Here is an 18,863-nt window from a genome sequence, read left to right as displayed (position 1 = left end):
AGCTTGGCAGAGTGGCCAAACCAACCAATCATAACAGAATTCTAAGCACCTGAGAGTGAGCCGCCCATAACATTGTGTTGTGCCACACCCAACAGAAATAACCCAGGTGGATAACATTTACAATCAGGAGCTTCTCAGTTGCTCATTCCACCACTGAGTTTACAATGACTTATGGGTAGAAAAGCCATACTAAGTTATTTACTACACTGCAATAGGTTTATTTCTGGACTCTCGATTCTATTCCATTTGTTTATATATATATATGTCTGTTATTGTAGCGATACCAGACTGTTTTGATTATTATAGCTTTATACTTTTTTCTAAATCAAGAAGTATGGGTTTTAGTTTGTTTTTCTTTCTCATTATTGCTCTGGCTATGTGAAGGAGCCCTGGTGGTGCATTTTTTAAGTACTTGGCTGCTAACTGAAAGGTTGGCATGGTTCAAACCCCCAGCACTTTGGTGAGACAGATGTGGCATTCTGCTTCCTTAAAGATTTACAGCCTTGGCAACCATAGGAGCAGTTCTGGCTTGTTACGAGTTGGAATCAACTTGATGGCATTGGGTTTGGTTTCACTGAGTATTTGGGGCTGTTCTATATAGATTTGAGTATTGCTTACTCATTTCTGTAAAAAAACCTGTTGGAATTTTCATGAGGTAATTTTTGTTTTTTGTTATTTTTTTCTGAATTTATTTTATTTGTTCTTTGTATTTGTTGTTATTGTTGAGAATATACACACCAATTCAACAATTCAATCTCTTCAGCAGTATTTTGTAATTTTCATTGTGTAAGTTTTTCACATCCTGGTTAAATTTATTCCTAGGTGTTTTATTCTCTTAGATGGTATTATAAATGGAATGCTGTTGTTGGTAGGTGCCATCAAGTGGGCTCCAACTCCTAGCAACCCTTTGTACAACAGAGAGAAACACTGTCTTGTCCTGCTCCATCCATCCTCACAATCCTTACTATGCTTGAGCCCATTGTCACAGCCACTGTGTCAGTCCATCTCGTTGAGAGTCGTCCCCTTTTTCTCTGACCTTCTACTTTACCAAGCATGGTATCCTTCTCCAGGGACTGGTTCCTTCTGAAAACATGACCAGAGTATGTAAGACAAAGTCTGGCCATTCTCCTTTCTAAAGAGCATTCTGGTAGTACTTCCTCCAAGACAGATTTGTTCATTCTCTGGTAGTCGATAGTATTTTCAGTATTCTTCCCACTGCAATTCAAATGCATCAATTTTTCTTCGGTCTTTATTGTTCATTGGTCAGCTTTCACATGCATTTGAAGCTGTTGAAAATACCATGGCTAGGGTCAAGTGGGGAGCTCTGGTAGCATAGTGGCTAAGACACTTGCCTGCTGACCAGACGGCTGGCGGTTCAAACCCACCAGCCACTCCTCGGAAGGAAGGTTGGGCAATCCTACTTCCGTAGTGATACTGCCTCGGAAACCCAAGGAGGGGTTGCTATGAGTCGGGTTTGACTCGACAGCTCATAACAACAACAACAACAGGGTCAAGTGCTCTTAGTCTTCAAAGTGACACCTTCTCTTTAATACTTTAAAGAGGTCTTTTGCATCAGGTTTGCCCAGTGCAATATGTTGTCTAATTTCTTGACTAGTGCTTCCATGGGTGTTGATTATGGATCCAAGTAAAATGAAATTCCTGACAACTTCAATATTTTCTCTGTGATGTTACTTTTTGTTTTCTTTATGTTGAGGTGTAATTCATACTGAAGGCTGTATGTACTCTTTGATATTCATCAGTAAGTGTTTCAAGTCATCTTCACTTTCAGCAAGCAAAGTGTATCATCTGCATATCACAAGTTATTAATGAGTTTTCATTTAATCCTCATGTTGTGCTCTTCATATAGTCCAGCTTCTTGGATTATTTTCTCAGTATGCAGATTGAATAGGTATGGTGAAAGCTTAAAACCTCGACACACACCTTTCCTGATTTTAAACCATTGTTTATCCCCTTGTTCTGTTTGAACGACTGCCTCTTGGTGAATATACAGGCTTCTCATGATAACAATTAGTGTTCTGGAATTCTCATTCTTCACAGTGTTATCCATAATTTCTTATGATCCACACAGTTGAATGCATGTGCATAGTAAATGAAACATGGGTAAATATCTTTCTGATATTCTTTGCTTTCAGCCACGATCCATCTGACTTCAACATTGATATCTTTTGTTCCATGCCTTCTGAATTTGTTTGTATTCCTGGCAATTCCCTGTCAGTATACTGCTGCAACTGTTTTTGACTCATCTTCAGCAAAATTTTACTTATGTGTGATACTGATGATATTAATTGATAATTTCCATATTCTTTTGAATCACCTTTCTCTGGAATGGGCACAAATTCGGATTTCTGGCAGTCAGTAGGCCATGTAGCTGTCTTCCAAACTATTTGGCATAAATGAGTGAGCTCCTCCAGTGCTGCATGCATTGGTTGAAACATCTCAGTGGGTATTCCTTCCATTTCTGGAACCTTGTTTTTCACTAACAGCTTCAGTGTAGCTTGGACTTCTTCCTTCAGTACCATTGGTTCTTATCACATGTGACCTCCTGAAATGCTTGAAATGGTACAGTGTCTCTGTTCCTTCTACCTTCTTTTGATACTTCCTATATCATTTACATAGAATCCTTCAGTATTGAAACTTGAGGCTTCAATTTTTTTTCCTTCGGTTCTTTCAGCTTGATAAATGTTGAGCATGTTCTTCCCTTTTGGTTTTCTAATTCCCGTTGTTTGCACATTTCATTATACTTTACTTTGTCTTCTTGAGCTATCCTTTGAAGTCCATTCAGCTCTTTTATTTCATCATTTCTTCTATTCACTTTGGCTATTCTTTGTTGAGAAGCAAGTTTGAGAGTCTGTTCTGACTTTCCTTTTGTGTCTTTTGATGATCTTTTGCTTTCTTCATATATGATCCTTTTAATGTCATTCCACAACTCATTTGGTCTTTGGTCACTGTTCAGTGTGTCATATCTCTTCTTCAGATGGTCTCTAAATTCAAGTAGGATGTAATGTAGGATGTGTTTTGGTTCTTGTGGACTTACTTTAATTTGCTTCCACTTGAACTTGCATGTGAACAATTGATAGTCTGTTCCACTGTCAGCTCTTGGCCTTGTTCTGACTGATGATACTCAGCTTCTCCATCACCTCTTTCCACAGATGAGGTAAATTTGATTCTTTGTATTCTATTGCTAAGGTCCATGTTTACAGTTGCTGTTTATGTTGTTGAAAAGAGGTATTAGCAATAAATAATCAATAGTTGGTCTTGCAAAATTCTGTCATGCAATCTCTGGTGTCATTTCTGTCACCAAGGCCATATTTTCCAAGTACTGATGATGCTTCGTCCTTATTTCCAACTTTCGCATTCCAGTCACCAGTAATTATCAATACATACTGATAGCATATTTGGTCTATTTCAGACTGCAGATGTTGGTAAAAGTCTTGAATTTCTTCATCTTTGGGTTTAGTGGTGGTTGTAGGTATATGGATATTATCGTGTCACTGACAGCATTGTACTTTAGGATGGAGCTGAAATGTTCTTTTTGACGATGAATCCCATGCCATTCCTCTTAAATTTGTCATTCCCAGAATAGTAACCATATGATTGTCTGATTCAAAATGGCCAATACCAGTCTGTTTCAGCTCACAGATACCTAGGATATTGATCTTCATGCATTCAATTTCATTTCTGATAGCTTCCAGTTTTCCTAGATTCATACTTCTTACATTCCATGTTCCCAGTATTAATGGATGCCTGTGACCTCAGAAATTCAAGGAGAGGTTGCTATGAGTCGGGATCGACTCCATGGCAGTGAGTTTGGTTTAGTTTTGGTTTATAAATGGAGTAGTTTCCCTAATTTCCCTTTCAGATTTTTCATTGCTGGTATATAGATAATTGTTTTTTGTGCATTGACCTTGTACACTGCTACTTTGCTGTTTTATTTTTTCTTCTATTCTGTTTTGAAGTTGTACTCGTGGCTCATTCTTGTTTACATTAGCTTGTTTTGAAATATAAACAAGGCCATGAATTTGCTTCTATGTGTTGTTTATCTTGCATCCCACATATTTTGGTAAGAATTGTTTTCATTATTGTTTTATTCTAAGTATTTTCAGTATGGGTTATAATAGTTCTTTGACTCATTCAAAATGCTTTTTAAAAATTTCAGTACATGTGGGATATTAAATGTACCTTTTTTATTATTAGCATTAAACTTAATTCCATTTTATACAGTTAAGGTAGGTAATGTGAAGTTAGTTCTTTCACATTTGTTGATTTTTACTTTATAATCTAGTGTGTGATAAGTTTTTATAAATGCTTTTACCTGCATCTGCAAAGAATGTGTATTCTCTAATTGTTGAGTTAGTTATACATTTGCCCATTAGTTCAAATTTGTTAATTGTGTTGCTCAAATTTTCTTTTTCTCTATATATTGGGAACTTTTGATGGGTTAATCTTTTAATACCAAAAAAAGAAAAAGAAACCAAACCTACTGCTGTCGAGTAAATTCTGACTCATAGTGATCTCCATTGGGTTTCTGAGGGAGTAGATCTTTATGGAAGTAGATTGCCCAGTCTTGCTTCTGCAAAGTGGCTGGTAGGTTTGAACCACCAACCTTCTGGTTAGCAGTCAGATGCCTTAGGCACTGGGCTACCAGAGCTCCTTAAAACAAAACAAAACAAAAAACCTCACAAACTAAATTTATATTAAAACCTCTGTAAAGTTGGCTGATGTGTATATTTCTCCATGTAGTTCAGTCAGTTTTTACTTTATATACTTTGAGACTATTTTATTAGATTTATATTAACTTAAAATTGCTATATCTTCTGGTGTATTGAACCTCTTCATAGTGTGAGTCTTTTTCTCCCTTATTAGTATTTATGTTTTATAGTCTCTTTCGTCTAATCTTATAATTAAGCCAATTTTCTTTTGGTTAATGTGTGTCTAGTATACCTTTTCTTATCCATTTAGTTTCAGTCTTTCTTAGTACTTATGCTGTGGTGTATTTTTTAAGAACAGTGTATAGCTGGACTTTGTTTTTAACACAGTTGATATTATTTTGTTCTTTAACATGTGGATTCATACTAGTTGCCTTACCTATATTGTAATTATTGTACTTTTTATACAGTATTGTTCTTTTACTTGTTACTGCTATCCTACCTCTTTTTTGATTCCACTTTTTGTGTGTTTTCTCTCCTTTCTTGTCTTTCTGAAAACTAAGTTTCTTTTTTCCTCATTGTATATTCTTTCTTTCTGTTGTTTTAAAATTATACACTCTTATTTTCAGATTCTTAGTACTCTGGAAATTTTAACTTGAATATATTTCTTAATGTTGTGCGCATGAATTATATGAGTAATTACATGCAATTAAACTTTATTTTAGCAACTTGTTAATTGACGTATCATTTACATGTAGTGAAATTCACCCCTTTGATGTGCAGTTCAATGAATGTTGACAGATGTATGAAGTCACATAACCATCAATACAGTCAAGAAATAGAACAGTTTATGACCTCCCGAAATTCCTTTGTGCTCATTGAAGTCAACTCCTCTTCCTGCTCTCAGCCCTTGGCAACTACTTTTCCAGAATGTTCCGTATGGAAACATAATATGTAACTTTTTGAGTTTGGATTCTTTTATTTGTCATAATGCATTTGAGATTCGTTCATATTGTTGCATATATCAGTAACTCATTCATTTCAGTCATTGAGATATCCCCTTGAAGGATATATCACAGATTTTTATTCATTCAGAAGTAGAAAGACATTTGGATTGTTTCCAGTTATGGACAATTAGGAATAAAGCACTATAAACATTTATGTACAAATTACTGAGTAAAATGAGTTTTTATTTTGTTTTGGTAAACACCTAAGGAGCCCTGGTGGCACAGTGGTTTGAATTCATCAATCACTCTAACAGAAGAAAGATGAGGCGTTCTGCTTCTGTGAAAATTAAAACATTGGAAACCCTATGAGGGAGTTCTGGCCTGTAGGGCTGCTATGAATTGGAATTGACTCAATAGCAATGAGTTTGTTTAACAGGTTAGTACATATCTAGAAGTGGGATTGGTGAGTTTGGTTGGTGTATGTTAAACTTTATAAGTAACTCACAAACTTTTTCCTGAAGTGAGTGTATCATTTTGCATTCTCACTGAAATGAGAGAGTTACTGCACATCTTGCCAGAAGTTGACATTATACTGATATATATGTCATATATATATGTGTGTGTGTATATATATACATACACATTAATATGTATATATACGCACACACACACATATATGACACACACACACATAAACCAAACTCAGTGCCACTGAGTTGATTCTGACTCATAGCGACCCCTCCTTGGGTTTCGGAGGTGATATCTCTATGGAAGTATATTGCCTAATCTTCCTTCCAAGGAGTGGCTGGTGGATTTGAACCTCCAGCCTTCTGGTTAGCAGTCAAATGTCTTAGGCACTGTGCCACCAGAACTCCCATGTATATATATTTGTGTATGTGTATATGTGTGTGCGTGTGTACATATATATATAAATTTTTACCATTCTGATGGACTGTAGTAAGATTTCAATTTTCATTTCTCTATCAGCTAATGATACTGTATGCTTACTTGCCATTTGTATATCTTCCTTGGTGAAATGTATGTTTAAATCTTTTGCCTGGTTTTATTATTGACTTTAATTTTTTCTGATTATTGAGTTTTGAGAGTTTATTGTATATTCTGTTTACAAGTCCACTTTTAGATATGTGTTTTGCAGATGTTTTCTCTAGTCTGTCACTGGTATTTTTATTTTCTTAATTAAATGTCTTTCAGAGAATAGTTTTTTATTTTTATGAAGTCCATTTTATCCATTTTATATTTTCTAATGCCTTATGTTGTCCATCTCTTTGACTCTTAGTGATACAGGTTGGTTAATTTCTTTGGATATATTTTTCCTGTTCACTGATTTTCTTTTCAACAGTGTTTAATTTATTGTTTTTAATTAACAAAGGTTTTTTCCACTAAAATACTTCATTGATTTATGATCATATGCAGTAAAATATCCAAATGTTTAAGTATCCAACTTGAAGAATTTCGACAAAGGCATATACCTATGTGGTCATCACATAGAAGATTCCTGTTATCCCCAGGAAGTTCTTTTTCCAACTTCTTGTCAATTTGAAGTTACCAACCAAATTTGAAAATAATTGTACGTTTTTACATTTCTGTCTTTAATGTGTGAGAAGTCAGAAACTTCACGTTATTTCTAACACTTGGCTGCTCAGTATTTTTTGATTTTAGCCATTCTGGTAGATATCTGTTGCACTGTAACTTTTGTTGTTACTATTTTTGTTAAGTTCCATTTTTCTCCCCATGAAATCTGTTTGAAAGTCTGTTGATTCATGCTTATCTTTGAATCACCTTTGTTTCTTAAGAGAATAAAAAGTCTCTTACCTTTATTGCTTGATAAACGATGTCTGTAGTTTTAGTGCTCAAATATCCTTGAGCACTGTCGTAACCAAATCCTATTTTTTCTTGCACATCTTACTACTTCGTCTTAGTAATAGATTTGTTCCCTCACTTGAAATATTTTCTCTTCCCCATACATAAAAATGTAAATATTCAAAATGACAGAATTCCCACTTTACAAAGTCTCATTTATGCTTTCTCATGTAGAGCTGTTTGTCTTTCGATTAGAATCTTGTGTCTTTAAAATTAAATATAGAACTTCCAGAGTTACCTCAAGGCATCAGGTCATGATACTTCTTCATAATTGACCATGATTAATATGTGTGTGTATTGAGTTTGAAGACTCCTCTGAAGGGAGATTGGGCAATCTACTTCTGTAGTGATACTGCCTTGTAAACCCAAGGAAGGGTCGCTATGAGTTGAATCCAACTCGACAGCAGTGATTTGGTTTTGGTTTTGGTGTTAAGTTTGACAAGCCCAAATTGTAGGTGTACATTATAAATGGTATATAGCTCTATTGAAATTTTTTTTGAACTGTATTAACATAGAGTATAGTTTCTCAAATTCTTAATTTCTTTAAGTTTATTTCATAGATTAAATACATTGAAAATCAATTTATAAAATTAATATTTTAGATGGTACAGCATATTTTTCTGTTATATTGTACAATTTTATGTCTTACGGTTTTCATTTTTGTCTTTTGCTTTAGGCAATCCTTTATCACAGGATATTCTCAACTTATACCAGGACCCAGATGGAACCCGAAAGCTACTGAACTTCATGCTTGACAATCTTGCAGGTAAGTAGTTAACGACAGCAGAGAACTCTACAGATACTACTGCTAGCTAATATAGCACATTTTGCTTAAGAGCATCTGACTATATAATTGCTTATAGGTCTTGAGTTCCTATGACAGTGGGACATTCTTCTTTTTATATACTGGGTACTTTCTATTTACCAAGCAATATGTTTGCTATTTCAGTAGAAATTTTAGAGTATTAACTTTTCATGTATGTTTTTGAGTTTCCAGTAAAATATATTTAATTATTAGATATTTTTCTGCTTCTTTTAATGCAGCAGTATTCCTAGGTTAGCTTTCCACTGCAGCATATCTATCTATTCATCCATCCATCCCTTTTCTTTTAAATTGCAGCATAGACTTCCATAATATGGGTATTACTCAACCATTTGCCATTGTTTTTGCTGTTACTAACAGTGGTGTAATGAATCTCTTTTTGAATGCTGCTTCATGCTGATCCTTGGAAATAGAATTGCTACGTCATAGGGACATGCATGTTTTTGTTTTTGTTTTTACTTTTTATTGTAATTTGGGTGAAAGTTTACAGAGATAATTCACTTTCCATACAGCAGTTCACATACACTTTGTCTCATGACACTGACTGCTATTCTGATTACCCATTCTGACAGAAATACAACAAATGGGATGGCTTTAACAAGCAGGAGTTTATTCTCTTACAGTTTGGCGGCTTTAAGTCCAAGTTCAAAGTGTCAGGCTCTAGGGGCTGGGTGAAAGCCCCTTGACCTTGGGCTTCAGCTCAGCCTCTTGCTCCCAGCCCACTGAGGCTAGAGACATCTATCTCTTCACTCAGGCAACTACTGGCTGCTGAGGTTAACAAGCCCAGGGTCGACAAATAAAATGGCACAGTCCTGATGTTACCAAACTGTGTGGCAGGCCATTAATTCAAGTCCATTTTAAGTCCCAAGGTTGGCAGAAGATGGTAGGCTGCTGAACAACAACACAGCTACATGCAGGGTTCAAGCGTGCCATAAGCTAGAGACCATTCTCAAAGCTGTTTCTTATATATGGGAAGCAGACCACATTCCTAAAGTAGCTACTCAGCTGCTTGTGGTAGGTTCCACCATGGAGTTGATTACCAGTCTCATCATGGGGAATAACTAGCACCAGCTGTTCAGCCACTCAACCAGGCCCAGCCAAGTTGACACACAAAGTTAACCACTACAACTGCAATTTCCCACAGTGCAACAGCTCCCCTCCCTCTTCTTCCCCATAGTTACCTCTTTCTTGTGTCCTTCCTTCCCATGCACTCCTGCCCCTTCAGCTGTCTCCCTGTGCAAACACAGCCCTTCTATTCTCCCATGATTGTTCTCTCCAAGGAGTATCTACTTATTATAAAAGTTCAGCTCATATGTTTGTCTGGAAGCCATAGGAGTGGTTTCAATTCCAGACCTGAAGGGCAGCTAGGGGCCATAATCTCAGTGGTTCCACCAGGCTCTATCAGACCAGCAAACCTGGTCCCTTTTATTTTTTTTTTATTTTGAGTTTTTTTCCACATTGTTCTGCTACTGTATCCAGGATCTGCTACATAGATCCCTCTCTGAGTGGTTGACAGTGGTGCTGGGCACTGTCTAGTTCTTCTGGTCTCGTAATCATATAGGCTGAGGACTGCATGGTGTACCAGTCTCTTGGACTAACTGTTCCCATGCATCTTTGGTTTTCTTCATTCTTCTTTGCTTTGGCTGAGGAGAGACTCATCGTTACCTCTAGATGGCCACTCGCAAGCTTTTAAGTTTCCAGTTGCTACTCACCAAAATAGGATGTGGAACAATGTTTCTGTGTGGTATGTTAGGCCATTTAAACTTGAAGGACATGTATGTTTTAAATTTTAAAAGATGATGTCAGTTTGCCCTCCTAGGTAGCTGTACCAATTACATTTCTACCACCTCTACATGAAAGTATGGAAGTAGTTGTTTCTTAATATCATCACCAACCCTGTGTATTAATAACTTGAAAGTTTTTGTCATCTTAGATAAAAATACGCTATCTAATTTTTTAAATTTTATTACTAGGGAATTACTAGGGAAATTAAACATCTTTTCATATTTTATTGGCTGTTTGATATTGTTGGTGAGCACCATGCATTTTATTCATCCTGATACACAGTCATGCACTGCTTACTAATGTCCACAATACCAAAAATTAAAACCAAATGCACTGCCATCTAGTCGATTCCAACTCGTTGTAACTCAGTAGGACAGAGAACTGCCCCATAGGGTTTCCAAGGCTGTATATTTTTATGGACACAGACTGCCTCCCCCTCCCCCTCCCCCTGTGGAGCAACTGGTGGTTTTGAACCACCAGCCTTTTGGTTAGCAGCCAAATGCTTTAACCACTGCACCACGAGAGTTCCTTATTGTCTGTAATACATTCTATGAAATAGGACATCATGTGATTTAGACATGTTGCAAACATCCTATTATATACATGTGGTCCCCAGGTTAAGAATATCCAACTTACATGCAAGCTGTAGCTACACATCAATCTCCCCTTACCCAAATTCTCTTATATTAATAATTCAGGATATATACAATGGTTCCTAATAACAATTGGATGCTACTTTGTGGCATGCATCAAAATATTATTGTTATTATTGTTACTATGTTACTATGTTTAGGGGCTCTGGTAGTACAGTGGTTAGAATTTGGCTGCTAACCAAAGTTTGGTGGTTCAAACTCACCAGCCACTCTGTGGAAAAAAGATGCTTCTGTAAAGATTTACAGCCTTGGAAACCCAATGGGGTCGTTGTGAGTCAGAATCAACTCGAGACAATGAATTTGGTATGGATTCTTATGTTAAAGATGTTTTACAAAACGCAACACAACAATTGCTGTGGAGTCAGATCTGACCCATAGCAACCCCTACTTGGGTTTCCAAGGCAGTATCACCACAGAAGTAGATTGCCCAACCTTCCTTCTGGGGAGTGGCTGGTGGGTTTGAACTGCCAGCCTTCTGGTTAGCAGTCAAGTGCCTGAGGCACTGCGCTACCTGAAAGTGTTTCTTTAATGTTTTTTGTACAGTTTGTATACAGGAGACATGAGATATATGTGTTGTGTGCAGGAATCTGTTGCCTTCACTCTGGTTAGGAGTTCTGGGAGCATAGTGCCTAAGGCATTTGACTGCTAACCAGAAGACTGGTGGTTCAAACCGACCAGCCACTCCTCAGAAGGAAGGTTGGGCAATCTACTTCGGTAGTGATTCTGCCTTGGAAATCCAAGGAGGGGTCACTATGAGTCGGGTCCGACTCCACAGCACATAACAACAGCAACAACAACAACTGGCTACATCCCCTGTGTCCTGTTCTCTGATGGGAATTCTGAACCCTGTCATAACTTTATGGGACCATTGATGTATATGCGGTTGGACATTGCTTGAATGGATGCTATGTTGTACATGAATGCATTGTGATATATTTGTTAAGAGATTTGTGATCATTAGTTAAGAGATGGTGTCTTAGTTTCCTAGGTGTACAGTAACAAAATGCCATGAAATAAAGTGTCTTAAAGAACAAAAATTTAAACTTTTTCAGTTCTGGCATCTAGAAGTCCAAGTTGGGATGTGAGCTGTGTCATTTCATTCTGAGAACTTGTATAGAGGAACTGTCTATGCCTCTTTCCTACTTTCTGGTTTCTACTTGGAATTCCTGGCATTTCTTGTAGATGCTTATACATGTATGAAATGGTGTCATTTCCTTGTCTTTACTCTTTCTCATTGTGTATTCCCCTCTTGTATAAGATAATACTCATAGGAGATTAGGACCCACTGTACTCTAATATGACCTCCGTATACTGATTGTACCTGCAAAGAAAAACCCTGTTTCCCCATACAGGGTCAAATTTACAAGTACAGAAATTGGAACTTCATTATATCATTTTGGGGAACATAGTTAAATCCATAACATATGGGAAACACCAAAATGTTGACATCACCTTACTTGTGCTTTCTTTGAGAAGTTTCTTGATTTCTGAATGTTTAACCAGGCCAATTTAGGTGAAATTTGTTAAGAAGGATTCTAGTGGCTGGAAAGCTCCTTCATTATTCTTCATTGCATTTATATTTTAGGATTTCCATCTTGAGACAGTTGCCAAGATGCTCCTATTTCCCAAGATTCAAAATAATGTTGAATCATCTATAAGAGTTATTTGTCATCTTAGATAACCTCCATTCCTTTCCTGAAAAGATATGGAATATGTCAAATGCTACTCTGAAAAATATGGCTGCTAAAGCAAGCATCCTTTAGGTAAACTTGTGGACCACCACAATAGTAATGTTCACTTTTTACGATCTTGGATTTTTTGCCAAAATTTGCCTGTGACTGAATAAAGATGGAATGTTTTTATTTTAGGGAAATACGTTTTTCAGTCACTAGACACCACAAATGGTTACCCTCTCAGCTGCTAACTGAAAGGTTGGCAGTTCAAATTCGCCCACAGGCATCTCAGAAGAAAGGCCTGGTGATCTAGTTCTGGAAAAATCAGCCATTGAAAATCTTATGGAATACGGTTCTACTGTGACACACATGTGGTAACCTTGAGTAGGAGTTGAATCTATAGCAACTGGTTTGTTTTTTCTGGTTTAATACACTGGGAAAATCTGCAAACTTGAGTCAAATTGTCCTATACCTGCAAAAATTTTAAAGAGGAAGAAGAAAAAGGGCTAGTTAAATCTTGACTTAGTGAATTTTCTTTCATCTGGTTGGTGGGTAGTGTATATAGTACCATGCTTTTGATAATAATAACGGAGCAATTAATGTTTAACCAGTGCCTTTCATTTTCTGTACAATTTAATTCTCTTCTTATCTTTCTGCACTGGCTTTATAAAAGAGAGAAATAATAAAATTAGGAAATGAAAAGTATTAGAAAATACAGTCGTCTTTATTTTAAAATCATACATATTTTTCTATTTTAAAAATGTTTCATTCAGTTTGTTGGAATTTCATATAACTTCGATTTTTTAGTAAGGAACTAAGGTCAATGCAGTTTACATACTTAATCATGACATTAAAATCAAGGCTTTAAATAATTATTTTTCGTAAATATCATGTAAGTGTAAATCCCACTAGTGAGTTTCCTAATGTTCTTTTCTAATATTAGTTGTGTGTTTTCTACATAGCTATTCTTAAACTTCCTTTAGTTTCTAAATCTTTATTAAATTTCAGCATTAAGTTTCTAAGTTTGACTGTGGATCAGTAAGTATGCTGAAAATAAAACAAAAGTTGATTTAATATAATAAGATACTGTTTTGAAAACAGATGGAGTTATAATTTTAAAAAAACCTTTTTTTCAGTTCATCCAGAGCAGCTTCCTCCGAGGCCATGGATTACCTTAAAAGAACGAGACCAAATTCTGCCCTCAGGTAAGAAGTATTTTCTTTCTTCCTTGACTTTTTCCAGAAATACTTAAACCAGCTACTTGAGTTTTGTGACCTATAATTAACAGACCTTTCTTGTGCCTCCCTTAATGAGTTTAAAAATACTGATAGGTAGATTAGATTTTTTTATTCATATTATCTTAGGCCAATGTGTAAGTATCTTTCATAACAATATGGCATTTAGTGTTAAAATTATTCCTGTAATACCCTTTTCTAAATGATGTCTTTACACAGAGTATTGGGTGATTTAAGAATAAATGAGTGATAATACATTTTCTTCTGAAAACTTTTAAACAACTTAGGTACTTTGTTGTCCCTGAGAGGGTACACTGATAGCATCCTTTCAGTAGAAGAATGATTGAGACCGAGTATGTATTTGCTATATATGATACTAAGCCTAGGGCTTATAAATGGTTCAGGGTGATTATTTGAGCAATTTAAGGGTATAATCTAGCATTTCTAGAACTGTAGTAATTTAGAAAATTACAACGTTTATTTCTTTCTTGAGACCAGTACTGATCTGACATTTGTAAGGCTTGTTAACATATTAGACATTTTAAGGTTGGAGATTCTACTTAAAATATATTGCTATGAATTAGTATTTACCCAAATGTCTTCTTTAAGAAAAAAAAAGTTGCAAGAGTAGTACATTTTCATAATAATCTATTTTCATTTAAAATTAGCACAAGAATTAATTTAAAATTTATATGATGAGATATTCCTCTTTTAATATAAATGTTAAATCAATCACTAAATTGTTGTTAGGTGTTGTCAGGTTAGTTCTGACTTCTAGAGGCCTTATGTTAAAACAGAATCAAGGAAAACACTGCCAGGCCCTGTGCCATCTTCACAATCACGAAATACTTTTATTTTAGTAATTGTCAGAATAAATTTAAGTTGTTAGAATTTCTTGTGTACATTTTTAACAGTATAACCTCCCCTCTCTTTACCTCCTTTCCTTCCTCTCCCTCCCTTATTTAGAGATTAAGTAAATTAAGTTTCAGTTAAAATTAAATAAAAGAAGATTCATTTGTTTTGGTATTGGGATGATAATGTGTTTGAAAATGTGGGAAGTGTAACTCTTGTGCTCATATTTATAAATACTAAATAAATACTACAGTATACAGTATATACTTCCAGTGTCTTTCAGAGGTAATAATTTTAAAATACCACACTATAAAAGCACAATAACAGTCTGCAACAAGAGACATTATATCAATTTTATGATAAATAATACTTATATTATCAGGTATATAGATGCTCTGAGTAAATTGAAAATACCTAAGGTTTTTTATTTTTTTTACAAAGCATTAAGTTAGGCAGACTTACTTTATATACTTGGCCTTCCCTAATGTGTAATTATATCCTTCTTAATTTTAAAAAGACCATTTTCTGGTTTTCAAAGTAATCCCTTTTTGAACAGGAATGAGCACATTCTTGAAGATAAGAAAAAAAGCCGTTGCCATGGAGTTGATGCCGACTTATAGCAGCCCTATAGGAAAGAGTAGAACTGTGCCATGGTGTTTCCAAGGCAGTCAGTCTTTAAGGAAGCAGACTGTTTCATCTTCTGTGGGAGTGGCTGGTGGGTTTGAACCACCAACCTCTTAGTTGGCAACCAAGTGCTTTAACCATTGTGCCACCAGAGCCATTCCTTCTTGAAGAAAGGGTTTCCTAATTTTTGCACAGCTGCGTTTCAGTTAAGAAAAGAACAGCAGAAACAATTTTCATTAATTGCTGAATTCTGAAAGTAATGTGGTGTTGGATTTTTCTTGTTGAAAAACTGCTATAGATTTTTCTTGTAATATACAGTGCTTACCTAAGTAGAATCTGAGTGCTAAAAAGCAGAGCTATTTTAAAAAATGCCTTTTACTATTTTTGATGTTTTGGGGATGTATATGATAACTGGCTGTGGTTAAAGGTAGTTTATAGTAACAAAACTGTAGGAATCAAACCTCAGGGAGTAAAAAGGTGCTGTGTATAAACAGAAGATGGAAGAATGGTGATGTAAGAAACTTAGCTATTTAAAACTTTGTTTAAAAATTGCTAATTCACATTTTCACAGGGAGATAGCTCAGAGGGCAGGAATGCATAGCAAAGAAGGACACAGGGAAGAAGTAACTACAGGGAGGAAGTGGGAAGAGAGCTGTTACATTTTGGGGGATTGCAGTCAGTATCATGAAACAAAATGTGTGTGAACTGCTGTATGGAAGTGAATTCGCTATGTAAACTCACCTAAATCACAATAAAAATTAAAGAAAAAAAATTGCCAATTCATTCTTGAGTTTTGGCACTGGTATAAGGTGTTTTGTATGTCATTGTAAGGAGCACTGATGGCACAGTAGTTAAGAGCTCAGCTGCCTTCCCCCTTGGAGACAGTTGGGGCAGTCTGCTTCGGTAAAGATTACAACCTTGGAAACCTTATGGGGCAGTTCTTACCTGCCCTGCAGAATCATAATGAGTTGGAATTGACTTGATGGCAATGGGCTTGGTTTTGAGTTTTACATATTATAGAAATATTAATCTCTGGTCTTTTCTATCAAGTCTCATTTCACAGAGTCTTAGAAAAAAGCTGAATGAGGTAATAACAATCTCCCTTGCTGCTTTTCTGTTCACTTCCAGAGGACATTTCAAATTCAGAGAGGTGGACTAATGTAAATGCAGTGTACTCACTTCAGAATGTAGAGGTTAAATGGTTCTATGTCATATCTCAGATAAATAAGAAGAAAATACAAATCATCTCAAACTGAAATATGCCCACCAGTGTGCAGAATGGCCAACAGTCAAACCACAAATGACCATTGACCTTTTTCTTTTACTACCTTTACCATCATTTGAAACTGAACCAACCTCAGTGAAATGTTATTTGACATTGATTACCTCACAGTTTATCTAAACAAGTGATTATTAACCATGTCTGTCCATTATAATCACTTAAGATGCTTTTTAAAAATATAAATATCTAGGCTCTAATATTCTGACTCTCGAGTCACTGAGTGGTGCAAATGGTTAATCAGCTCCATTACTAACCAAAAGATTTGGAGGTACGTCTGTACCTTGGAAGAAAGTCAAAGATTATCATCTACTTAAAAAAAAAAATCCTTCTTTTGAAAACCCTATGGAGCCCAGTTCTTTTGTGACACACATAGGGTTGCCATGGGTCAGAATCAACTCAACAGCAACAATTCCTTGTTTTTTGTTTTATTTTAATATTTTGATTAAATTTGTTTGGAGGGATTCCTGGGTATCAGCTTGCTTTTTCTTTTGAAAGTCTGCAAACTGATTCTAATGGGCATCCAGGAGAGAATTACTAATAAAAACCAGGGCTTTTCAAAATTTAACCATGGATCACTTCAGGATTTTGGTAATTGCAGATTTTAATTTAATAGGTTTCGGTGGGGCCTGAGAATGTGCATTTCTAACACATTTTCAGGTGATAACCAATGCTGCTGGTCCTTAGAGCTCTCTGAATACTAAGGATAAAAATGATCTTCTCCTGACTATATTAGTTGGTACATAGTCCTTTTTATAGTTCAAGGACATTTTTAAATGAAAATTTTACTTCAAAATGAACATTTGATTTTACAGAAAAGAAATTCTCTTATAAGTAAACTTTGTTAGTCTGTACTCTAATGACTCATCAAGAGCTTCTAAAACGTATTAAGTATGGGCATATTTAAAAATAATACTAATGAAATTATAGCCTTTTAATCATGATGAAGCTCAAATTTACTTTTGTTCCATTTATAGAGAAGCTTTATTTAGCAAATTACATGCAGAGGATTAGTGTTCTAACAAAATTTGAATTTTTTAAAAAATAAATTTCTTAAAAATTAGTCTGTTAGTTAATTCTAGACTAGTAACAGAATGCCAGTGATGGACTCTGGTGAGGTTTTGAATAGATTCTGTTCAACAGAAAATGTCGCCACAGGCATTTCACTATGATGATATTTGCGATGTGTGCATGTTTGCTTATGTAGCTATACACATGATACTGCTCTTGAAAAAGTTGCCTAATTTTTTCCCTCTTTGTCTGCTATTTTTTTCTCCCACTTCTTAGCATCATTCACGGTTATGTGTTACAATGTGTTATGTGATAAATACGCTACCCGGCAGCTATATGGCTATTGCCCATCCTGGGCTTTAAACTGGGAATACAGGAAAAAGGGAATTATGGAAGAAATTGTTAACTGTGACGCAGATATCATTAGTCTTCAGGTAACACTATAGAAATTAAATTGTTTTTAATTGAAAAGTAAACTCAAAAATAATAGATCTTACCTTTAGGGGGGAGATACTGTGTTCAAAGCAAAACTCAAAAGGAGTTGTGTTCTGTCCTTCTCTTAAAAAAAAAAAAAAAAAGGGAAAATTTTAATAAACATTTAAGATGTCACTTTTACAGTAAAACAGTTTTGCTGAGTACAGCCATTGACTTACATTCATTTACTATTTTCTACAGTGAAAATAACTTTACCTATTATCTGTGTTAACATTTTGCTTCATGAACATATCATTGGTAATACTGAATGAGAAAACTTAAGGTGATTGATTGCTAGCCTTTTAGGAGTATACTTTTAATTTATAATGGAATCGAGGGTGGGAAGTACTTGTGCACAGTTATTTCTTAAAGATAAACATTTTAGATATTAAAATATTGTATTATAAATCATGCATTCTTACTTTATTCTAAACACCACATCTGAGATTTAGATACTTCTAATTTTTTTTTAACACATTGTTAAAATGAATTTAACCAGCAAAGGAGCACCTTTCCATGAAATAGATGTTTTATTGCTTCTTACAGGTAGATTTTTTGTAGTTTTTCTCCTAGCAACTTTAAAAGCATATGAAGTATTTAAATATGTTTCAAATTTTTTAAATGTTATAATCTCACGTATTTATTTTCAGCATAGCCTTAGAAGAAAATATATTATTTCTAATTTTTTTTGGTACTAGAATAGCTTGATAATTTCTTATTATGTTGCCTGTGGTTCACATGACATATTCGGTAATAAGAAGTAAAGAGCTTCAAAAATTAAGTTCTCTTTGACTTCAGAATTGACGAAGAGTAGGAGGGAAGGAAGAGACAAAATAGAGTTAGGCTGTTGTAGTTACTTAACTGTTTTCTTTTTGATTTAGTGTTTGTAGTAATAAGTGCCTCACAGCTTTCCAAGGAGAGCATAGTTTGAAAGAAAAAACCATCATAATTAAAAAAAA

General features: G+C 35.2%; 1 protein-coding gene across 1 annotated transcript in view; it reads left to right on the top strand.

The window, feature by feature from the left end:
- CNOT6L (CCR4-NOT transcription complex subunit 6 like) overlaps window positions 1-18,863 on the top strand; it is a 97,499-nt gene that overhangs the window by 24,600 nt on the left and 54,036 nt on the right. The window contains exons 4-6 of the mRNA XM_007949050.2: window positions 8,172-8,261; window positions 13,566-13,634; window positions 17,707-17,864. Coding sequence (XP_007947241.1) covers window positions 8,172-8,261; window positions 13,566-13,634; window positions 17,707-17,864 — 317 coding nt within the window. The remainder of the gene's footprint in view (window positions 1-8,171; window positions 8,262-13,565; window positions 13,635-17,706; window positions 17,865-18,863) is intronic.

The sequence above is a fragment of the Orycteropus afer genome, unplaced genomic scaffold (assembly GCF_000298275.1).
Source record: "Orycteropus afer afer isolate SDZICR_OR568_19922 unplaced genomic scaffold, OryAfe1.0 scaffold00235, whole genome shotgun sequence".
Lineage (NCBI taxonomy): Eukaryota > Metazoa > Chordata > Mammalia > Tubulidentata > Orycteropodidae > Orycteropus > Orycteropus afer.
The sequence above is the reverse complement of the archived record's forward strand: the minus strand, read 5'-3'. Positions and strand labels throughout refer to the sequence as shown.